This window comes from Medicago sativa, chromosome 3 (genome assembly GCF_051527215.1).
Source record: "Medicago sativa cultivar Bolivia chromosome 3, Bolivia_mono, whole genome shotgun sequence".
NCBI classification, from domain to species: Eukaryota; Viridiplantae; Streptophyta; class Magnoliopsida; order Fabales; family Fabaceae; genus Medicago; species Medicago sativa.
In genome coordinates this window covers 19,197,801-19,223,426 of record NC_140751.1, presented here as the reverse complement: position 1 = coordinate 19,223,426, position 25,626 = coordinate 19,197,801, and the positions used below count along the sequence as shown (strand labels likewise).

The following is a 25,626-nucleotide window of genomic DNA, read 5'->3' as shown; positions in this document are numbered from 1 at the left end:
TTTCATTTCTCGTAGATGGTAATTCTGAATCTGGATATTCATGTATGAATTTCATTGCATTTCCATATGTTTTAGTTTTAAGATAATTAAAGATATCTTTTGGGCTGAAGGCTTTTAATTGGACATCTATTTGAACATTTATTTTATGTTTTCGATACCATTCTCTTAATTCTTTTCCTTTGTCTGTAATACAATCAAGATTAAGCACATCATCCTCTTTCTGTGAATTTACAATTGGAATATATTTTGGTGGTATACTCTTATATTTTCTTTCATTTATTTTTTCTTGTATTATCTGTTGGTCAATAAATTCATCTTTACCTTCACGGTGTCCTCTTTTACGTTCTTGCTCTGATGATTCTGCATCATCAGCTTTAACAAGTCCTACTTGTGGATTTTCATCGAAACTCTCAATTGAACTGTCTGAATCGAAATCATAAATGAATTTATTTTCATCTTCTAGTTCTTCGATATTTTTATTCTTTTCACTAATGTCTAAAGTAGCCATTAGGATTTGTAATTCTTGCAGCTGGTTAGCTATTTCTTCCTCTGTTTCGTCCATTTTAATAATTAGGAGCAAAGAATTGTGTTTGTTGCGAGGGTTTTTCTTTTACCTCATCTTCCTCCCTCTTAAAAAGAAGTTGGAGATCCTCCAAAGTTAGACTTTTATCTTTCTTAGGTAAAAGGCTTATTAGATCAATTAGATCGTCTATCTTTATGCAGAGTTTTTCATCTAACCCCTTTTGAATATTTTCTATATTAAATAGTCTTTCGTCGAGTTTTTCTTTGAACTCTTTATCTATCCAGTATTCTGTTGAAGTTTCTATAAAAGAAACTATTTTCTCTAGTCGTTCTTGTAAAACAACTATTTTTTCATAAATATCTTGTATTTTCTCTCCAAGTCTTTTATATAGTCTACAGTTTCAGTTTCATAAATATCTTGTATCTTTATGCTTAAAAGATTTGCAAAATTTTCATACTCCCAGTATAGAGAATAATTATTTTCCATTATAAGAAACCAGAATGCCGTTTCTCTTAACCATCTAATTTGATTTTTCATTCTAATTATATTATTATAATTAGGTTCTAATATGAATGGTTGTGGTATTATTTTTCCAAATGGATTTATTAATCCATCCATAAATTATCTGACTAATTTTTTAAGGTTTTCTCTTAACAAATCAGCTAATTCTATATTTTCTTTAAAGAGAAAATAATCAAAATCTTCTTTTAGATAATATCGAGCTGTTTCTTCGCACCATTTAATTTGTGCTTTTACTTGAATAATATCTTGGTAATTTGGACTTAAAATAAATGGTAATAAAATCATTTTTCCTTTTGGATTTATTTTATATATTCTCAACCTTCTAAGTCGGTTTTTGTAAGAACTGGTTTTAAAAGATTTTGACATGTGTCAAAATTTTATTGGTCAAAGTCACAAAGGTACCGAGTGCCAAAGGCACTGAATCCTCTTCCCCACAAAGGGGAAGATCAAATAATACATTGTTATCGATGAACTAATTGAAGAAAGAGTAATCATCATGTTTGGAACTTCTTGTTTTACTAATGCGTTCATCAACTGATCGTATGGCATTAAAGTCACCACACTCACACACACACCAATTAGCACCCCTATAGTATTAATCACATCACCTAATCTGATCCATAAATCTTGGCTAGCGCTCGGGTCACATGGAGGGTAAACATTAGCAATAGAAACTCTTTAACATTTTTCATAAATCTACCTTTAATAATCAGAACATTATTCATACTTATATTGATCCAAACCTCAACTTCTGAGGCATCCCATAAAGTCTAGATACCACCAAAAGAACCCTCCACATGCCTAAAAGAATCGCCAACCTCCTTTGAACTCCACCAAGACTCACATACATAATCATTTAAAGACTTCAACTTAATCTCTTGGAATCAAATCACCACATACGTTGTTGTTTAACCAACTTTAGAGGAGGGGATTCGAAAAATCATAAACTTTGCTAACATTCTGCAATCAAACCAGGTTACTAACTAACTACTTTGCACAATCAAATCAAACTTGCAAAACCCCTTAATTTACTCACTTTTATTTATTTTATTTGTTTTTAATTTCTTTTCTAATGAGTCATGGTAGTTGTCGAGTGGAAACGACAATCCCTGTGGAGATCATCTTACTCATCACTTTATTTCTTTTGAACAATTTGGTACACTTGCCGAAATTTCCCATCAAGAGCCGACATAGGTGGAAGATTGTTGATGAGCATTCAACATCAAGATCATGTTAGAAGCATCTGATTTTGCTACAAGATTCAGAAAAAACACGTCTTTCACAAATTCCAAACCATTTCCACACAAGGAAGGATTCAAGTGGTTTACATTTGGGGGTAGCTACCCTCACACGCCAACTCTTGTTAGCGGTTATTGAAGAAATTAGTTTTTCCTCCACAAAGAATTAAGCATTGCCCTAACTATTTTAGTGATCTTTCAAAAACATTGGTGAAAAAGAAAAAATATGCATCTTGAATATTGAATGATATACTTAATGCTTATTTTTGAAGTTAGTTTCAATTTTGCTCACGAAATATGTGAAATAAATTGTTGAATGATTGTTTTATCATATATAGAGAGAATTTTTTTCATGGTGCTGAAAAATGAAGAAAAAGATTCATAAAACAAATTCAAAATATAAAGACACAGCAATTATAATTTAAATATGATAAAAAAATCCTCATTTTGTTTAATATATATAATGATATAGTTTTTGTAATCCCTAAATTTTAGTTGAATTATGGTTTTTACGGATAACATATTTAACAACTTAGTGGATTGTGTTTCTCTTCAGAGGGTTTGACTCAAATATTCTAGTTAGAACTCTTTTTTATTATCGATTAACTCCTCAATTGGATTATCTATTTGTCACTTATAAATATGATAGCATCTATATTGTACCTTTTATACAAAAACATTTATAATATACTATAATTTCTCCCCCATTAGTGAAAATTTCTAGATCTGTCTATGTTTCCGCATAGCTAAAACTTCTGCAATCTCTTAATCTGACAATGAAAAGACTTCCATAGCAGTAATAACAACAACTTCATTATCTCTCACGTCAACACCAATACCCCATTTCCACCCTCTATCAGACATGTTCAATCTACATTAAACTTATAGAAACCACTAAAAGAAGATATCTTATGAACATCAGATATTGGCAAAATTGGATCTCCACTCAATGTCTTCACTACTCAATAACATTGTACTAACACTCTTAAAATTCAAAATAGATCTTTATGCGTTTTGTTTTTATTTACATACAATAAGTAAACTATTTGAGTGGACAAATTAATGATTTAAAACTTGTCAAAATAAAAACTTAGTGATTTAAAAAGTGAAAAATTATTCTTCATACTTGTGTAGTCAAACTCTTTAAAGTATAAAAATTGTTACTTTTAATACAAAACTTACTTTTTTTTTTATTTCCTTAACTTGCATCTAAGACATTATTAACATGCCTAATAAAACATGCCTAATAAAATAAACAATGAAAAAAGTGCCCGTAAAAAAACCAATGAAAAAAGTGGAAAATAATCTTTTGTAATTATGACAATTTTATGGAATAAATAAGGCAAATTTAATAGTAATTATGAATGAGTTTTAACACCCCTTCAAAAAAATTATGAATGAGTCTTAACACCTTCTTTAAGTCTATATAATGTGTGGTTTAGCAATTCTTCAAACGATCAAAAAAGAAAAATTATAAGGTGATGTCCTACAAAATGACTTTTTATGTCCATCAATCCTTTCTTTTGGGAATTTTGTGCATTTCTTTGGTATTGGCTTCAGGTAAGAGGAATTGTTAATTAGTTTTATCTTTTGAGTTGTATAAATCAAAATTTTAACATTGAGTTGATTTTAGGATTTGATACTAGTTTGAAGTTGGAGGCTCAAACAATAGAGCCAGCTAAGAGACCAAACTGCTTAATTGGTAGACCAGGACCTCCACAAACTTGTTGCATTGAGGAATGCACACCAAACTGCAGAAAGGACTGCACTGCCAAGGGGTTTTCTGCAGCTGGTTGTTATACTTCACTTGGTGCAAATTTCTGTTGTTGTGTTGTTTGACCCTTAAATAAATAATCTTTAACTAACAAAATATGAGTCAAATCGATTCAAAAAGTCAAATGTATTTGATACAAATTAATTGACTTTTTGAATCTTTTGTTTATATTTTATTAGAATGAGAGTAATGAGTTCTATTTTATCATTAGAATCGGAGAAAAATAAAAGATGTACTTTAGCTTCAGGTGTTGCAGTTTTGTTTTAGTTTGGAAGAGACATTGAAAAAACCAAAAATTGATTATCAATGAATGCAATCGAAAATGAAATATATTATTTATATTTTCGTTTATTATAAATTGCTGTTCAATTTTAAAAATGAACTAAAATTTGAAATTCTATCAAATTTACCATATAAAATCGTTAATCGTTTAATTTTACCTTGTAATATAAGCGATGCTTGAAAAATGATTCTGAAAATGCTGTCGGAGCTTAATAAGATGTTCTAATTTCAATTCAGTAGTAGAAATGCAATTGTTTTTTATTTTTTATTTTTAAGAATGCAATAGTGTTAAATCTTAAAAAATAGATGTCGTATCTTATTTAGGGGATAAATCTTTGCAATTGAATGCAGGAAATATCTGCTGTTAAAAGCTAACTCGTCTATTTGTTCTTTCATCTTCATATTGGCTTGAAAAACTTCAAAGGGGCTATTAACATTTTGTAGAATTAATCACTCCATTAAACCGTTTGAAAATGGAAGAAATATTTTTCAGCACATGAGAAATAGCAGTTTGGATTTGATACTGAAACAAATTTATTTGGTCAAACAAATCATCAGCTTCAAAGACAGGCTACAATAAAATAAAACCATTCCAAGTAAAAAAGGAAATGATTCCGATTTGAAATTTTGGAAGACCCTTACTCTTTAAACTTGGAAAGAGGGCTTCATGTTTCTAACTTTTTAACTTCGATGACTATCCTTGAGTAGTTTTGTCGGACTATATGATCCACATGTATGAGAAAGTAGAGAAATGTTATCTTGACAACTTTATGAGTGCCCAACACCGTATGCAACACACCGTAGGGATGGATCTAGACATTCGAGGCATGTGTGGCAAAAAATTTAAAGAAAAAATAAATAATGCAAACTATATTAAAAATAAGAAATAACGTTGTTTGATGTAATACAATTACAATAAAAATCGTCTCATATTCATTTGTTGAAAATGAGCTAAATTACTAATTGTTAAAACAAAATTTATTTTTGTATAAGTTACAAGACGGTCATTCAGCTACTGATCACTTGTTTTGTTACATAATTGACTGTTCACATTTTTCGTAGCTTAAAAAAAAAAAGTTCAATTTGACCAAAACGTTGTACCATGATCTGTCATCATTAGAAAGGATCTAGCCACATTAATTTGACTAGTCAACAAACAGAATCCTTAAACCACAAGATCATACAAAGGTCAAAGGATCTCACATTAAAGAAATAACGTAATAGATAAAGACATAACAGAAAGGAAAAAAACATAACCCAAAGAAGCAAATGAAACAAACGATCAGATTAATCACAAGATTAATCGCATCGACAAACAAAACACTAACAAAAGGTTTATCTTAGCAGATTGGAGAGAAATCCTTGTTTTATCTTAGCTAATTAAGTTTTTGTAGTAAGAACTCTCCAAAATATACAATGATATTCCAAAATATTAGTAACGGATCCCTACAAAAATTTGGAAACGGTTATGCCGGAAAATGTGATAGATCATTTTACCCAATTTAGTCATATTGGTGGTGCTACTCGGTCGAGGCGTTCAATTTTACAGGTTATTTGGTTTGCAACAATGTGGGAAGTTTGGAAAGAACGAAACAACAGAATTTTTAATAACGTGGAAAGCTCTATTTCTCAGGTGGTGGACAAGATCAAGTCGGTAACCTTTAGGTGGTTGAAGGTGAAGCTCACTACTCTTCCTTTCAATTATCATGGTTGGTGGCTTAGTCCGTTTACCGTTCTCGGTATAGGCTAATATTTTTTTGTTTCCTTCTTGCTCTCACGGGCATGTGTTCTTTGCCTTGTAAATATTACTGATACTTTCTCTGTTTTTCTTTTTGGTGTTTCCTCCTAAGCACATCTTGTGTTAGGAGGGCCAAAAGGCGTGGTTATATATTTCATTTTAGTCTCTTCAAAAAAAAAAAAAAATTTGGAAACGGATTAATATAAACACAAAAAATAATGTTATTGATAATGATTTTTTTCTTTATCTATTCTATAGAAAATAGACTATTTTGGCTTGTTATAAAAATTGTTACGTGTTTTTTTTAAGTTCTCGTCTTATCGTTGAACTGCATTTTTTAAGGCAATTTTTACTAAAACCTTAAATAAAAAAAATTGGAAAAATACATATGTTGGTTCTTTAAGTTTGATAAAAATACTGGGTTAATCTTGTAACTTTTTTAAGTTTTAAATAGGTTCTTTAAATTTTTGCTAAGTTTCAAATAAGTTTTATAGTTTTTTTTTTAAGTTTTACATATATCTTTATGTTGTTAATTTAATGAACATATTTAAAGTGTTTTAGGTTTTTATGATTTAAATAGATCTTTAAAAGAGTAATAAAGCCCTCTTTAAAACTTAAAAAACTTAAAAGATTAATCTAATATTTTTATCAAACTTAAAGGATAAAAAAGGTATTTCATTAATCCCTAAAAAAAAGAGGTATTTCATTAAAAAAATATAAGCTTAATGAAAGCCGGCGTAATTTTTATTTTGGGTAGTGTTAACTTGTGCCCTTAGGGCACATGTTAAGAAATCTGAAAGAAGAAAGAATTTATAAAATTTTGTGCATTTAACTTATTAAAAAGCTAAACATTAAATGGAATGCACACATTCTAATAAGTTATTTCTATATTTGTTTCATTAATTTGTGCCCTTAAGACACAAGTTAACATTTCCCTTTTTTTTTTAAGTGTGTTTTACTAGTCAAAGAAAAGAAAACTTCTATGTGAGTCATGTCCATTAATATTTAATTCCCTCTATCCTTATCGATTCTTGTTTTAATTTTTTTTTTGTCAAGTGTGTTTTACTAGTCAAAGAAAAGAAAACTTCTATGTGAATCCATTAATATTTAATTCACTCTATCCTTATCGATTCTTGTATTAAATTAGTGAACGGTCATTTGTTTGTTAAGGGTGATTTTAAAATGATGAAAGTTTTTTTGGTAGTGGTCGCGGTTCGAATCCCGGACCTTGCATATTTTTATGCATTGTCCATACCAACTGAGCTAAGCTCACGAGGACTAAAATGATGAAAGTTGATGTAAATAACTGTGGGTGTAAATAATTTGATAAAACTTATAAAAGTAGGGGTAAATGATTAAGTAAGTACGGTAAAGGTTATTAATTTACTAATTAGATGCAAATTTTATAATTTTATTAACAAAAATGAAGATGGTTGGCACAATAAAATGATGAAAGTGGATGTAAATAACTAACAAGTGAGTGTAAATAATTTGATGAAAAAGTAGAGATAAATAATCAAGTGGATGTAGATTATTAACTTACTCATCAATGATTTTAAATTGGTGTATATTATTAACTTACTCCTTAATATTTTTGGGTGGATATAAATTAACCATACCTTTCATTTTATAATTTATTAACAAAACGTAGGTGGTTGGTTAGCCGGAGAAATTGACAAACAAGAGGAACCAAATGAAAACAAAAATAAATGTTTCCTTATTCAAAAAAAATAAATGTTTCCTAGTGGGAATATACTGTATTGGTGATTATCACCAACATATTTTAATTTTATGGCGGCTCATTTGTCCATTATAAAGTATCATCACCACATCAAAATATTGAAATTTCTTCATAGTTAGTTACACTGAGAGAGATGGAAGGAATAGAACACAGAACAGTGGAAGTGAATGGAATCAAAATGCATATTGCTGAAAAAGGAAAACAAGGTCCAATTGTCTTGTTTCTTCATGGCTTCCTGGAACTCTGGTATTCATGGCGCCACCAGATTGTAGCTCTTAGCTCCCTCGGCTACCATGCCGTGGCTCCTGATCTTCGTGGCTATGGTGACACCGATTCTCCATCTTCAATAAGCAGCTACACAGGGTTTCATATGGTTGGTGACCTTGTTGCACTTATTGATTTTCTGGGTGTTGATCAAGTGTTTCTTGTGGCTCATGATTGGGGTGCTATCATTGGTTGGTACCTTTGCATGTTTCGCCCCGACAAAATCAAAGCCTATGTTTGTCTCAGTGTTCCCTTGCTCCGAAGAAACCCTAAAATCAAGACAGTTGATGCCATGCATGCTGCTTATGGAGATGATTATTATATATGTAGATTTCAGGTTCTTCTATTTCCTTAAATTACTACTAATTTTCCACTCTTGTTTGGATATATTTATTCGAGAGGACTTATGGTTTGTGAAAATGTTTATTAGAATTTAGGACATGGTTTGAGATGCTTATTTTCATAAGCTCTTCAAATAGCACGTGAAAATAACATAAAACATATAAAAACAGACTTTAATTTATTTTAAATTTTGTGATCACGGCAAAATAAATACCAATATTCGATTGAAGGATTTATCAATTTTGATTCGATTGAAGGATTTATCAATTTTGATCTTCTATTCAATTTTGCATCTTCTATTCAATTTTGCATCTATTTATTTAATCTTTTTTTAATGGTGGCCGGGGTTTGAACCTCGGACCTTGCATATATTATGCATTGTCTCTGCCAACTGAGCTAAGCTCACAAAGACATACATGATACATGTTATTATTTTTCTCTCATAGTCCCATGGATGTTGGTTTCAATTTCTCCTTTCACGTGAGAGATCGGTGCTTCTGTATAAGCCAAAATTACAATTTATTTCCATGGCCTCAAATTTTAACACTAAATTATTCCATATTCTAAACCACATAATATATTTAATTTAACAGTCTAGATTTGGTGTAAGTCTTTTATCTTACGCCTGATGTTAATGGATCCTGACTCTTATATTATAAGCACTTGATTAAAAATTGTTTATTTAAGTATAGTCTATATCAAAAGAGGAAACCTTATGGTTGACCAGTTAATTCTAGAAGCAAGCATGACGCGGCTTAATATATAATGATTTGTTGTGCATTTTGTAAGGAGTAATATTGAATATGTTAAGGTACCGGTCAAGTTGTCTTATTTTGGGTCTCCATCAACTTTAGTATTGCATGACTTCATAATGGACATGAATGAATAATTTGATCTATTTTCCTTTCTTTTAGCTACATATCATTCCTCTAAATTTTGAAGTATGACCCTACTCAAAATGAATCGTATCGTGAAGCTCCAATATAATATTTTGAATCAGAATGCTTTGTTTATGTAAAAAGAAGTGGTTTTTGTAACGATAGATCTGAATAACATAATTGCTTTTGGTTCATACCACAGGAACCAGGCAAAATGGAAGCTGAGATGGCTGAAGTTGGCACTGCATATGTAATAAAAAATGCCCTCACAGCTCGGAAAACTGGTCCTCCAATATTTCCCAAGGGAGAGTATGGAACTGGGTTCGACCCGGATACTCCTGACACCTTACCCTCTTGGCTTACAGAAGATGACCTTGCTTATTATGTCTCCAAATTTGAGAAAACAGGCTTCACTGGAGGATTGAACTACTATAGAAACTTGAACTTGTAATCTTTTGTTCTTTGTGCTACCTCGGGTTGTTTTCCATAAATATATGTTGACAATACTTTTTGGTAAAATGTTTGAACAACATGACAAATAATCTATGCAGTATTGACATTTCAGATTGAAGACGTGTCTGATGTTCGATACGTGTTGATATCCGACACGTATACATGTTATATTCAATCACTTCGAGTTCTAATGAAAGATGCGTTATTACTTGTATTGCAGAAATTGGGAGCTGATGGCACCATGGAATGGAGTGAAAATCAAGGTGCCTGTGAAATTCATTACAGGTGAGTTAGACAGTGTATACACCTCACTAAACTTGAAGGAATATATCCATGGTGGGGGATTCAAGGAAGATGTGCCCAATCTGGAAGAAGTGATTGTCCAAAAAGGAGTGGCGCACTACAACAATCAAGAAGCAGCAGAGGAAATTAGTAATCACATTTATGAATTCATCAAAAAGTTCTGAGCTGATCTGCAAATGAAATAATCTTGCTGCTAAGTCTAATTCCTGGTTCTTATAGTTGCGTGTGTTGTATTTTGAACAATTGTTCACTTGTAATATATCCATTTAACTCTAAATAATGTATGTATCTTTTTGGCTCAAAATAGCTTCCACAAGGGTCGCCAATAATATCGTACCTAATAATACAAAACATACATAATCCCATTGTTGTAACAAGTCTTTTGAATTAAAAGGGGTCAGTGAAAATTGGTGCATTAGGAATGCTTATCATAGTGAACGTGCATTAACAATTGTACTATTGTAGCAAGTCACTTGTACTTATACTCACTTCCTCCATCTAACTATGACACGGTAGCAGTTCAAACACTTGGTAAATACATTCACATCCCTAAACGAAACTTCAATACCATATTTTAGTTGTTGATCAAGTAGAATTTTTTTGATGTTTAAACTACATTTTCAAACCCTAAACCAATTCTACTTGATCGACAACTAAAAACTCTAACATTCAATGAGAAGAAATTAACACTTATTGGGTTTGAAAAGAAATAATGTGACAACAAATACAATGTCTTTGGCGTCAGTTGTAACGCCTCCGTTTGGTGGGCATGTAATAATGCTTGAGGTTGATGAGGACAGGAAGTGGTTTGGCTCCTGGAAGCTTCTAGGCAAAACCGAATCACATCGGAATGAGAGGGATCCTAAAGTTGTGCAAGTATGGGACTGCATGGTTGAAGGAAGGCTTGTAAGAATTGTTTGGTACTACCTATATCAACAGGATGCATCTTCTTTTCGGTAGCCTAAACCATAAGAACTCCACATTTAAGCATGCTTGACTTGGAGTAGTCTTAGGATGGGTGACCTTCTAGGAAGTTTCCTGGAAAGTGTGCGAGTGAGGACAAAGAACGTTGAAAAGACTCAAGTTGGTATGTAGGGTCAGTCGACAATACTTAAAGTCGTCTAGGATGTTACAAGTGGTACCAGAGTAGGTAGGTCCGGTCAGGCCAAAACCTTTTTTTTTCCTTTGTATGCGACAAGTATGTAAGTACTATCGATACTTGTTTCATTCTATTAGGTGGGTCTGAGCAAAGTCGAGGAGAAGCAAGATGCTTCAAGTGTGGTGGAACAGGATAAGTAGAGGCATCATTGGACGAAGAAGCTCATGTGTTTATGATGTTTGCTTCATTGAAGGTAGAAGGTGAGACGGGAGCTGGTGACTTACTAGTAGTGTATGAGTTTCCAAATGTATTTTCGGACGACATTATTGATATACCACCAGAAAGATAAGTAGAGTTTGCAATTGATTTGCTACCTAGTAGTAGTATTGTATCGACGACACCGTATAGGATGCCTGTATCAGAATTGGGTTAGTTGAAGAGGCAGTTGGAAGAGCTTTGGAGAAGAAGTTGTATGCTAAGACGTCGAAGTGAGAGTTACATGCAAGAAGTGATATCTTGCGAGAAGTGTATTTGGATATGTTTATTCAAGTCTATGTTTTGTTTGTGTTTCTTGCAGGGATTTTTGCTGACATTGGGATCCATATGGATGGGAATCAACAAGTGAGGGAATACGAGTCAACAACAGAGAAAAAGAAAGAAAAAAAACGATAGGTTCAGGAATCAGGAAGGTTTGGGAATAATAGAGAAAGGATTCAATAGAACTTGAATTGATGAATTGGGGATGGGAAAGTTGAATCTTGGAAATTCTTGAAGACTATGATTATGGATAGACAAGCAACTGAACTGATAGCAGGAAGAAAACTAAAGGAAACTGCCTCAAAATAGAACCAGATAAAGAAAAAAAAACGCAGGAAAGGATAACCACAAAGAAAAAACCACAACACACCACAAGGGGAAAACTATGAATTAGCAACAAATTAGAAAGCGAAAGAAATAGGTATGGAAGGGTTCAGTATTCAGGAAGATTAGGGAAAACTGAGAAGAAGATCAATAGAATTTGGATTTATTAATTGGGATTTTCATGAACGTGATATTCTTGATAGTAAAAAAAGGCTCAGCTGAGTCAGTTTTAGTGTGATTTGTTCCCTGTTGCTGATCTTTGTTGTCTGCAGCAGATGGTGAGTTCTTGTCAGCCTCACTTGAAGAGCCTGCTTCCTCATATTGATGAAACATACAGAAGGGACCACAAGTTAGTGTGGATATTTTGCAATTTTGATGGGCGATTGAGGCCAGAGTTAGAGAGGGTAGTATCCATGGTGTTAGAGATAACACTTTTTTCATTGATATGATTCATGATTAGGGGTGAAAGGTAAAGGAGCACAGAGAGGAGGAATCAAGAAAAGAAAGTGAAAGATCAAGGTGTTAAAAACCGGAGAGGAAAATCAAGAAGAGGGGGAGATAGTGAAAAAATAGCAAAACTTGGAGGGGAAGAAAGAAAAAAACAGAGCCTGGATTAGCCAAAGGAAGATGACCTGAAATAGAAAGCTAAAAGGGAAAGGACGGAAGTATGAGGAAACAACGGTAGAAGACCAGGATCACCAAGAGGTGTAAACAACCATCACAACAAGGATAACAACAAGGGTACAACTATCAACAATCTATGTATAGTTGATTGATGAAGGAAAACAAGGGAAGGAAAGAAGGGAAAGATTAAAACTAGGATCGATTGATGCGTGGTGATAGAAGAAATAAACGATAGCGATGAAACGAGGGCGATTAGGGTTTAGAGAGTGATCGCATTTTTTATTATTATCAGTTCTCCAATGTAAATAAATTTGTGTTAGGATTGAATTTCAATAATCATTCCTCATATGTTTTCTCTTAATCGATTATATATTTTATATGCTTCAGATGTAACTTCACCCTTCCCTTAGCATACATTTCCTGCTAAGGTTAACAACGTGAAATACATAAAAATAACTGACTTTCGATGCACGACGTAAATAACCGGTTGTTTCTAATGTAATATGCCTAGAAAGTTATACATGAATATAGATGATGAAGCAGTAACTTCCGTTATTTTAGGCTATATTTTGAGTTATTTCCTTTGCATTTCAAAGGAAATAAGAGGTCATTTGGAGGAGTTGTCATTGGGTTGAGTAACATTTTGTATTGTTTTTATTCGAGTCGTTGTAATTCACTTTTATTCTAGATTATGGAACTCCATAGCTATTTTGAGTCTTTTTAGTGAAAAATAATGTAAATCGGCGAAACAAGACATCACATGAAGAATCAAAGATATGAAAAATTAAAATCAATGGTTCTTAGAAGGTTTTTTTTTACAATATAAGATGGGCCAAATTTCATCTCAAGTTCCAAGGCATTTCAAGATGGAAGAGCACTCGAAAAAGGGACGAAAATTTCAAAATTCGCACATAGGCTACTGACTAATGCGCCCATGCGCATGAGACAACATATATGGGTGCCACATGTGCCCCTGTGGGTGGTGACATGCTCCCACGCATTGGCTGCAGAGAGAAAGTGTTGTTTTCTTTTGTTCCAATCTGGATTGATGAAAAAAAACACAGTTTTCTTCCCTTAACCCCTAAGTAATGATGCACTATAAATAGAGATACTTACACACTCTTTTATTCATTCATAAACCTAGCGGTACAAGTTAAGGGTCAAGCAACAAGATCTTCATGGCGGATGATTTTTCCTTCTTATCTTGTTCTCTATAGGGTTTTTTTTTCTATTGTTTTGTAATAATGTTGCTTTCTGTAACAGCCATATTTTTCACTAGATTTATTTTATTATTTATTTAATTGTTTTATGTGTGTTTGTATGTGCTCTTATGTGATTAATTGTCTCTGTGTGTATTTTTTGTTGAGATTATTAGAATTCGGTGTTAGAAGGGTATTTTAGTCATTTTGGACTCATGGGTATTTTGGTCATTTTGTGAGTAGGGGTAATTTAGTAACTTTGATGACGATTATTTTTAGTGCTTTGTGAGAGCTAGTATTATTTTACTAAGTGCTAGGGAGTTGTAGTGAATTGTTTTATTACCGGTAAGTGACCGTTATTATTACATTTTACCGTTAAGTGGGTAGAAACATTTTGAATTAGATTAGTAATGGGTTAGGCTCATTAAGACATTGTGAGTTGAGCCCAATTATGTAGAGCCTATATAAACTCTAGTGTTAGAGAGAAATAGGGTTTACACCATCATTTTTCATTTTAAGAGAAGAGGTAGAGAGAGAAAGGGCAAGAGAAGATAAGGGTTTGAAGAGGAAGATCTAGAGAGAGCTAGAGGGAGCTAGAGATTCAAGCGTTGGGAGCTAAAGTGAAGCCCTAGTTGGTGATTGTGAAGAATTAAGGTAAGGGGGTTAGAATTCAAGCATAATTAATAGTTGTTTTTCTTCCCTAATTCTTTGTTTAAGTGGTTAATTTGAAATTGGTTGTAGAAATTCGTGCTTAATTTTGGTAACATGATTATATACATGAATTGAATGATAATTGTGTTGTTGTTGTTGAATTTGTATGTCAAAATGGGTTTATATGCATATGTCATGTTTTTGAATGATTATGATGAAGAATGAAGTTGTGGTTGTTATATTGTTGATGAAATCATGATTAGATGTTGTTGTTGTTGTTGTTGTTAGATGTGTTGTTGATGAATTGATGCTTTGGGTATCATGGATTGGTGAATTATGATGAGAATTGAATGGTTGTTGAAGGTTTTGTAAAAATGGGTTGATTTGCTAAATTGTGTTGGAATGGTGTTTGATTTCATGTTTGGTTGTGTTTTTGAAAGCCCTTTTGAGTACATATATCAGTAAACAACCTTTGGGAACAAATCTGGATGTTGGGGGATCAAAATTTGGGTTTTTGGGTGAAAAATGGTGTCAAACCCGTAACTACAGGGGAAATTCGCTAAGAAACTCGCTAATAGCGAAACTGTCTGGAACTTTTTCGCTAATAGCGAAAAATTTCGCTATCAGCGAAATTGCCCAGTGACAGCATTCTCTGTTTCGCGTTCTTGTGTTTTTTTCCCTCGTTTCTGTTTTGAACTGACTTTTGGTGTAAACATGAAAGTTGTAGATAATTGTGTTAGCTTTCTAATGGTCTTGGTTTAACTCAAAAATGATTTTTAGATTTTGAGTTATGATGAAAATACTCCAAGTGGGTTTTAGTAAAACTTTATGAAAATTCAGCATAACCCCGTATTTGAAATGAAAACTGGTATAGATCGGTGCAGAATTAGCCTTAGGTATGAACACAAAAGTTGTAGGTAAGGATGTTACCTTTCTAATGCCATTGGTTTGACATGAAAATGATTTTTGGTTTTTGAGTTATGATTAAAATACTCCTAAGAGGTCTTAGTGAAATTTTACAAAAAATCCGCATAACTATTTCTAAGTCGACCCAAACCTCATGGATTCTTTCTTAACTTCAAACTTATATTTTATGAGTTCAATTAAGGTGTTTAATGATATTTAAACTATGATGTGATGGATCTAACTTGTTTTGATTTGAAAATGGCAATTTCTTGAAAAATGATAAAGAAAGACGAACTTCGTGATTTTCATGATTTCGTCGTATTTAGCCGGTGAAACGTAACCGTATGCTCTACTGCACTTATATGTGGCCTAGAGGTATACTTAGTTGAGGCATTAGATCTTGTTTACTTGGTTTTGGTTTAATTGCTTCAATTATTTTGAAATGGTGAAGTTAGAGATGAACCCTGTTGAAAATGGTTTAAAAGCCAATTTCCTTATAAATCTTTTGTGGATAGTTTGATATGGTTAAATGAAGATATGTGAATGATTGTTAGGTGTTGAATAAGATGTTTGTCATAATGTGTTGTATTTTCTCCTTTACTTGAATTGTGAGAAATTATATGGAGTTGTTGAGTTATAATGATGTTGTTGATGTTGATTACTTGCATATATGTTAAATGATGGTGATATTGTTGGTGAATGCATATATGCTAAATCATGATGATGATGAATTATGTGGTTGAATTATTACATGCAAATGATGTTGACTGTTGATGGTGAGTTTATGCTAATTTGGATGTGATTGGCGATGAATGCATGTATATACATATAGTTGTTGATTATGAGGAATTGTATGGAGTTGTTGAACTATATGGTATAGTTGATGTTGATTATAGCCGTTGATTATAGCCGTTGAATTATTGTGAACATATGCATGGTGGGTTGAGTCATATGTTCATGCATCATATGTCCTGTCGGATGTTATATCTATATTGCCGTTGATCGGATACTTGTATCCATATAGCCGTTGACTATAGTCGTTGATAATGATGTTTTTGTTGCATCATGAGGTGACGACCTTGGAGGAGTTTGGTACCACATGCATCTAAAAGAGTCTAGAACATTGCATGCATTTGATTAGTTGACGAGTCGTGCCATATTTGAATATGTGACTTGGTGAATCGTGCATTGGTGAAATTTGGAGAATGTTGTGATTATGTGGATTGGTGTATATGTGCATTGGTAGATTTTGTTGATGGTTGTGAATAAATGATCTATGCTCTAATTGCATGTCTTGCCTATTTGTGCTTATACACTTGGTGAATCAATTGATGATAATTATTTTGATAATAATGATGAGGAGAGATTTGTATATGTATATACGTATATGATGTGGTGATTTCTTTGATAATGATGATTGCTTGCTTATAACTTTGAAATGATGAATTGAACTTGACGAGTTAAGAATGCTAAATGAAAAATAAAGTGAGTAATCCTTTCATTGATTGGTGTTGAAAAATGATGAGCTTATGTCGATGACATGATTAGAGATTGAATATGTTTGATATGCTATGCTGGTAATGTGATAGCTTGAGATGTATGGAATGGGGGATAATAATCATGTGATGATAGTATTATAGGAGGGATAGTTATGTATATGTGATATGCATGATTCCTTGAATGCTTATGTTTCATATGTTGATTATGATTGATGTAAAGCTTACCCCCAGTGGTTTCGACCGCCTACCTGTCTGTATGGATGGGTAGAAGCTGTGCAGGAGTAGTTGCTTTTGGTGAGTGCTTGGATAACGGGAGCTATCTCTGTTATCGGTTGGAGTCATAGGTTTAGGCTCTGATTAGGTTGTTGGTGTCTTTATGTTATTGTCGGAGTCTGTTTTATTTTGTTGATATTGTCCACTTGTTGGGACTTGGAGATTTTATATGATGATGACCATGGCATGTATATTTGGAGATATATGATTTGTATCCGCTGCGACTGTTGAGATATTTTATATATGCATGTTGTTTTGGATTTTGTTGAGACGTAGCGTCTATTTCTTGAATATTTGTTATATTCGCGTGTTTTATCACTTTAATAGAAATAGGGCGTTACACTTTCCATGTGCAACTAAACATCTATTGGTTATTCTTTATATTTGTTGGACTCGACTTATACAATTTCTCTATTTAGTTATGATTTATGTTTTCTATGTTTTTCAAGCCTTAGGTTTGTCAAACCTAGACTATTGAACTAATCTTAGGTTAAGAGATTCACAACCTAAATTTAAATGGAGTAGTTACATATGAATAAGAATTCTTATTTTATTAGGGATCCTTAGGTCCTACTTAGTAGATCCAACAATGACGATAAAGGGAATTCAAAGAATCCTAATCACCGCTAAACATCTTAATCAAACCATTTTAATTTATGTAATCAAACAACTACTCTTATTGAGAAAACAATTCAAACGTGAAAACCCCCATTTCTTTTAATTACTTTCCTAATCAAATAAATTCCGCTAATTTCTAAGTTGAACGACAATCTATGTGAAGACCATAACTTACTGTCGCGTCATTTTTCGGAGATCAAGGCTATTTGATTAGCTTTTTGACTCACTAATTATTTCACGACTGAACATTTTAATTTTTAAGGAAAAGGGGAAAGAAAGTTCAAAATACCCCATTTGAAAAAGATTTAGGGTTCGGGGGTTAGTTACATAAAGGGAAGGTGTTAGCACCCTTTATGTCCGTAGTACTCTACGGGAACCTCTTGATTTTATTTAATTAATGTGCTATAACTTGCTTATTTTTTTGAAAAAAAGAATTTGAAATGATTAAAAAAGGGAAGACCTAATTATCTACATTTTATTGATTTGGAAGGACAAAGTCCTTTGCCTACGTACCCTGAGGGATCAAAACCTCGTAGTTCGGGGTAAAAATTGACGTTTGATTGGTTGAGTGTTTTTTAATGTTTTGAAAAATGGTTTTAAAATGAAAAGCCAAATGGCAAATAAATTTGTTTGTGTTTTTTAATTTGAAAGAAAATGGACTCACAATAAGTTAAATTGATTGATATTTGATTAAGAAAAGAAAATAAAAAAGGACGCCACTTGATTTAAGATCAAGGTTTATTTAAGAAAATATTTTTGTGATTTTGAACTATTTGTTGTTTTGAATAAAAAGAATAAAACTAAACTAACGGAGCATAAAGAAACAAAAGCGTAGGGACTTGTGGTGGCTTTGGACCACCACAAAGGCCTTTTACCTAAACTAACAAGCATAAAAATAAACATACACCCACTCACGCACACATGCACCTAAGCTATTACAAAAAATACCTATAAATACATTCTATGGTCTGCGAGAAAAAATAAATAAATTACATTAAGCCTATATTTACATTCTAAGTTCTATACAAGACGAAGAGAAGTAAATAAATTACATAACGCCTAATTTATACATTCTAATAAAAAAACAATTAAAGTGCATGAACAACTAGACTAAAAATGCATGGATTATTTACAATGAAACTATATATACATTTTAAATCCCATATGATAAGAAGTGAACGACACAAAATAAATACATATGCAATAGATAAATGAATGATAGATATGCAACCTAATCTAATAAATATAAGAATAATAAAAAATTCAAAAGAAATAAAAAATGCAAGAGAAATTAAATATGCATGCAAGAGTAAATAAAATGAACAAAATGCAGGGATCCGGGTGCAGACAGCAGGCAGGGGGCGTATAAATTAAAAGAATGGGAATTGGGCTCAAGAGTGAACCAATAAGGGGACCGGTTTTGCGGGTCGGGTTTGGATAGGTATCGGGTGAACCGAACCGGTTCAAAAAGGAGTATATATAGGGTATAAGACCCATTTAGCTCATTTTGAAGTCTCCTTTCTCTCTCATATCTTGAAACAGAGCCTAAAGGCTCTCTTCTCTCTCTGTTTCCTTCCCTCTTCTCCGATTGGAGAGTAGTGGTCGGAGGTGGCAGCGCGGCGGCCGACCGTCGCAGGTGGCGGCGCCGCCGCTCTAAACTTTATTGTTTTTAATTTCTTGGTTCTTTTTCTTCTCCCACTCTTTACACGACTCTAAACCAAAAATTTACAGACAAGCAAAACACAATCCTGGATCTACAAACCAATAAAACGAAAAAAATACTACCTCTTTTGCCTTCTTCGTGAATCCGGTTCTGTTTCCGTCAAAGCTTGAAGGCAACGGCGCGGCTTGCCTTTGTCTCTCTCCTCCCTTCGGTTCTGGACGCGGCTGTGGCTTGGTGATGACGGCGTCTGGATGTTGCGTTGATTCGTGGTTGAGGACTCCGTTGTGACTCCGTCGATGTGCGGCTACTGGAATTTTGGGTGATTTGGTTTGATTCGAAAACGATTCCCTTCTTCTCCCTCTGGTACTTGTGTGTTGCGGTAGACTGGTGTTTGGATTGGCGGCGGTTTGTGTGTTGGTTCGGATTTGCGAAGCTTCTGATTGTTGAGGTCCTTCGTGGTTGATGACGGTTGGGGTCGTGAGACCGTGTTGTGTTGTAATCCTGATATGTAAGTATTTTTTGAGTCAATTTGTGCGTTGGAAAATTGTGTGCTTTGCAGGTTGATGGTTTGTGAAAAATCGGCAGGCTTCAGTGTTGGAATTGTGCGTTGAAGGTGTGGTTTGTGTGATGCTAGGTTTTTTGTGAACCTCGGGCTCCCTAAACTTGTGTTTTGCAGGTTGCATATATAGTGAACAGATTAGCTTTAGGGTTGTGCTGGAATTGTGCTTGAATTGGGGAAGGGGTAACGAGTTTCTGTTCCTGGAATTGTTGCAGATGGGGACGGAAATGAGATGAGGCGTGGCAGGCTGGATTGGATTTGAACCTGGACAAGCTTCTTGGACTTGGACGGAAAATGGAACTAAAAAAGGAGATAAAGACTAAAAAGAAAAAACAATAAAGGAAAAAGAATAATATTAAAATAAAGATTAAAATTAATTAAAACCTAAAATGAATTAAAGTTAATAATAAAAAACTTAAATAAATTAAAGTTAATAAAAAAGATAATAAAAGATAAAAGATGGAAATAAGGATAAAAATAAATAAAATTAAAAGAGAGAAGAGGGCACGACTCGGAATTAAATAAATGAGGTATTTTAAAATACCTCTCTGCCGAATTTTCACTAAAAAGTCGGAGACTGATCAGGGTTAAACGACGTACGAATGTAGGGCCCATCGACACGTGTCAGTGGTATCTTAGGTCAAAAATTGGGGTATGACAGATGCCCCTATTTAAGTTTCTTTGTCCGGAGATTTGAAGATGGAATCTTTAATTCGATCGGAGCGAAGAGACTTAAATACAAAGTACACCAATTTTGGACCTAAGATGCTATGAATGCTCGTGAAATGCTTGTATGAATGCAGGACGACAAAGTTGACTTGACTGAGACGAGAAACAACGACGGGATACCCAAATTCGTTGAAGAATGGGATCCGACTCCGCTAGGGGAAATGTAGTTTCACTGGGGAAAGATTGTCTACTACCGTATTGGTTGTGTGAAGACAAAAACTTTGGGGTGACATCTCTTGAACGATAAACTGGGGACGACACATTTGAAATTGAATTTGATTAATGACATCACTGGAACAACTAACGCTGGGGATGACACTTTTTGAAATTGAAATTGAAATTGATTAGTGACATCACTAGAACAGCCACGCTGGGGATGACACTTTCGAAATTGAAATTGATTAATGACATCACTGGAACAGCTAAACTGGGGATGCACCATTGAAGTTGATTGAATGTAGACTCAAGCGGTCCGTTGTTTAGGACTGACAGCTTGAAACAAGGCAAAAAGTAGACTCAAGCGGTCCGTTGTTTAGGACTGGCAGCTTGAAACAAGATAAACTCAAGCGGTCCGTTGTTTGGGACTGGCAGCTTGAAACAAGATAAAAGTTTGCCAGAATCCACTGGGCTTTTGCGAGAATCCACCCGGCTTTTGCGAGAATCCACTCGGCTTTTGATAAAAGTTTGCCAGAATCCATTGGGCTTTTGCGAGAATCCACTCGGCTTTTGCGAGAATCCACTCGGCTTTTGATAAAAATTTGCCATAATCCACTGGGCTTTTGCGAGAATCCACTCGGCTTTTGCGAGAATCCACTCGGCTTTTGATAAAAGTTTGCCAGAATCCACTGGGCTTTTGCGAGAATCCACTCGGCTTTTGATAAAAGTTTGCCAGAATCCACTGGGCTTTTTGCGAGAATCCACTCGGCTTTTGATAAAAGTTTGCTAGAATCCACTGGGCTTTTGCGAGAATCCACTCGGCTTTTGATAAAAGTTTGCCAGAATCCACTGGGCTTTTGCGAGAATCCACTCGGCTTTTGCGAGAATCCACTCGGCTTTTGATAAAAGTTTGCCAGAATCCACTGGGCTTTTGCGAGAATCCACTCGGCTTTTGATAAAAGCTTGCCAGAATCCACTGGGCTTTTGCGAGAATCCACTCGGCTTTTGATAAAAGTTGGCCAGAATCCACTGAGCTTCGTAAGAGTTCGCCAGAATCCACCGGGCTTATAATGAGTGACATCTCTAAACCAGACACACTGGGGATGACACTTTTGATGATGAGAAGGTAAATGTCTGATGTTCATGTGTAGAAACTTGCAGGTTGACGCAATGATAAGTAAAGACCAAACTGAAGAGACATGACCGAAACAAGATTTGGTGACTAATGCAATCATGTGTGAATGATGTCGTGTATATGTTGTGTATGCATGAGCGTATGAATGTTTAAAAGTGTTAATGTATGGATGTATGATTGTATGGGTGTATGAATTGTAACTTGTATGATTGTATGAACTGTATATGACAGACGACTCGATGAAACGAGACAAGATATGTAGGATGGGAGACGGACTAACATCGCAGTACAAACACTCGGCAAACTTCCTTGGAGATGACATTATTGTGAACAAATTGAGCCATTGATGGGGTGAAACCCGGCACAAGGTAGCAACTGATACCTCCTGGGGAGCGAGCCCAATGTTTAACCGAAAGTCTGGAAGAAGTCGCCATTTGTAAATCAGCGCGGAATGCTTTTTCCTTGTCATGCTTCGACAGTCATTTTTGTATTTTCTTTGAAAATCCCTAACTTTTGCCTGGACCGCCCTTTCGGGTTTTCAGTCCACCGGGAGTATATTCCCCTTTTTTGTGCCCCTAATTTTTGCCTGGACCGCCCTTTCGGGTTTTCAGTCCACCAGGACGCTCTCTATTGCCTAAGCCGCCCTTTCGGGTTTTCAACTTAGCGAGCTTTTTTTTGTTTTTTTTTTTGACTGTGAAAGCATCTTGCTCGAAGCAGAGGTCCTCTTCATTGTGCTTAGCCATGTTTCTCTTTTGGAATGTAACCGTTCTCGAGGCGGATGTTGATGTACTCTTCAACTACTCACGAGTTCAAAGAGTGTGTGTTTGTTGTTCACACTTTTCAAAAGATGTAAAAAAAAAAAAAAAGTTTTGTATTTTGAAATTTTTTTGCTTCAAGTATTGCCATCAAAAATAGAAGAAATTTTGCAAATAGAATAAATGAGAGTTCCAAATGAATGGGCACAGGCTCGAATTTGATGAATTGAGTGGTGGCCTACCAATGGCATGGCTCCACGGATCTTTTGAAAAATTTGGAAAATGGTAAATATTTGGCAAGGGTACATTGAACACAATAACCGTTATACTCCCTGACAACTTTGAATGCCCCAGTTCCGAGTCTTTGATCTGCAGATGCTTCGAATCGGAGGTTCTTTTGACGACTGGAATGCCGCAAGTGGACTGTGCTGACTGATGCAGTTACTTTGTCTTTTGATCCTTAACTTTTGCATAGATAGCCCTTTCGGGTTTTCAATCTATCGGGATAATCATCATTTTTTTTTGTCTCTAATTTTTGCCTGGACCGCCCTTTCGGGTTTTCAGTCCACCGAGACGCTCATTTTTGCCTAAGCCGCCTTTTCAGGTTTGCGACTTATCGAGCTTTTATTTTTGACAAAGTATTTCTTGACTGCATCGGCATTCTTAGGACGTGTGAGTTTGTCACCATCCGTAGTCACAAAAGTCATTGCACACGGGCCTTCGTAGTTAGGCGTCCACTTGCCCCTAGAGTCTGGTTGGAAAGTAATACAAAGTTCCCTTCTTGAAATTCATGGGGGCGAACCTTTTTGTTAGAAGCTTGTTTCAAACCTCTTTTGATATATTTGGACAAGGTTGTCATGCATTTTAAGTTCAACCAAATCGGGATTCCAGCAGAACTCCTATTGATGGGACTTTGACCTCCACAGGAAGCATGACCTCCATGTTGCATATTGGGGAAGGAGGGGGGTGTTTACGTTGGATTTTCGTAAACAACCGCTGGTTTACAAATGGTAACTTGCAAGATCAACCAGTAAATCTTAGGACATATTGTGTTTGTTCTTGTTGTTAGAAATTCTGTGTTTTTGGTGTCAAAAATGTAAGAAATATGACAAAAAGCAATCGAATTCAATCCACTTGAACTCAATCGAACTTGATAAAGTAAAGTGCAAGAACACTTAAAGAACAAAGGGTAAATTGCATTGATTAAACAAAAGTTGGTACACAGATTCATACATTGCAACTTGTGACTCGTTTCTCGCTTCCATACGGATACTTTGAGTGTAAGTTTGTATGACGGAATTGTGACCCGTTTTTCCTATGAAAAACTACTATTTATACTAAGTCCAGAAATAACTACATTTCTTCGAAACTAAAACTACAACTGCCACAAGTCGACAGTTTTCCTTATTTGAAAACAAACTTAAAATAAAAACTGACTTAAAGAATAACTGCTGATAACCACCTTCGAAAACTGCTTTATCGAAGTCTTCTGCCATCTTCGAACCCATATTTGCTTTCAACACAACACTCTGTTCGAATCTTCTTTGAATCTAGGTCAACTATACTTTGACCACATTTATTACAGCTAGTAAAATATATTGGCTAACAAATTGCCCCCCAGAAACGCCATTTTCGATTTCTCTGAAGAAGAAAAAGACGTTTTTGAAAGAAAAAAACTAACATTCTCCATCGAAATGAATGATGTCAGTATTTAATTCAAAACTAATTCAAATTCCCTTTAAATACTGACCCCACAATCTTAGTCAGTGGGCCACGTTCTCTAACATTGGAAAAGACAACACTTTAATGGTAAAACTGTCAAAATAAGATCTTGACATGTGTCATGATCAAAGGTCCATATAGAAGCAAACTCACCTTTACTCTTTTCACTTTTCACCATTTCATTTTCACTTTCACTGTTCCTCTTCTCCGCCAAAAGTTATCCCGAAGAAAAACTTTGAATTTTCTGCAACTCCTATCTTTAAACACGAACTATTCATCAAATTCTCACCAAAACACTTAAACAATGACGAACGCAGCAGGAACTTCTCATGTGAATTGCGAAGAACCCATTGATTTTACCAAAGAAATCGCCAGTGCTGCTCCTGCTTTTATGAACGAACCAGAAATCAATGAAGCTGAAAAAGCTATCTGGAAAACCCAGGTAATCATCCCTTGTACGGATACTCCACATGCATTTTTAGGCCCCATTTCTCTAGAACCTGAAACTCCAGAAATTAATTCTCTTTTCCCATGCATTGAAACTCAACCTCCTTTAATTTTCACAAAAGGTCCTTTTGACCTAAGTTTTGTAAAATCCAAAATTAGGACTGAACCAAAAACTTATCCCGAATATATTGCTTGGTTAGACAAAGTTCAAAAACAAAAGGGCCAATTTTGGAAGGAGAAAGGGCTTTTTGATCTCATCCAAATATCTCGATATGGTCCAAAATACCATAATGAATTGATATTTGCTGCTTTACATTTTTGGAACCCATCGAACAACAGCCTTCACTTGAAATGTGGAATGCTCACTCCTACCCTTTTAGATGTGGCTGGCCTTACTAGCTTAAAACCAACTGGATACACCTTTAATCCAGATGTTACCACCTCTCAATACTCAGTCAATTTCGATAGCCCTGCCTATGGTATGTTTATAGCTAACAACCATGATACCGAATGTGCCGAAGTATCTGCAGATGAACATGTAGCTTTTTTGACCTACTGGTTATCTATGCATGTTTTTTGCTCAAGGTCAGTCCAAGTCCCTAAGATATTCATGTGTCTAGCTAGTCAGTTACATGAAGGAACAGATATCTGTTTAAGCAAACTGATTCTAGG

The 25,626-nt window shown here is 34.5% G+C and overlaps 1 protein-coding gene across 1 annotated transcript; it reads left to right on the top strand.

Moving 5' to 3' along the window:
* The first annotated feature begins 7,915 nt into the window (after positions 1-7,915).
* On the top strand, positions 7,916-10,362 carry LOC146936193 (epoxide hydrolase 2-like). The gene is made up of 3 exons (XM_085751186.1): positions 7,916-8,419; positions 9,505-9,749; positions 9,976-10,362. Exons 1-3 carry the CDS (start codon positions 7,952-7,954, stop codon positions 10,220-10,222), a joined length of 960 nt encoding a protein of 319 aa, XP_085607312.1. The 5' UTR covers positions 7,916-7,951; the 3' UTR covers positions 10,223-10,362.
* The last annotated feature ends 15,264 nt before the right edge of the window (positions 10,363-25,626 follow it).

Bases quoted from the DNA above. Each gene is read 5' to 3' on its own strand.
- LOC146936193 (XM_085751186.1), top strand. From the start codon at position 7,952: ATGGAAGGAATAGAACACAGAACAGTGGAAGTGAATGGAATCAAAATG. The intron at 8,420-9,504 runs GTTCTTCTATTT...TTCATACCACAG, and splicing joins ATTATATATGTAGATTTCAG to GAACCAGGCAAAATGGAAGC. The intron at 9,750-9,975 runs GTAATCTTTTGT...CTTGTATTGCAG, and splicing joins TACTATAGAAACTTGAACTT to AAATTGGGAGCTGATGGCAC.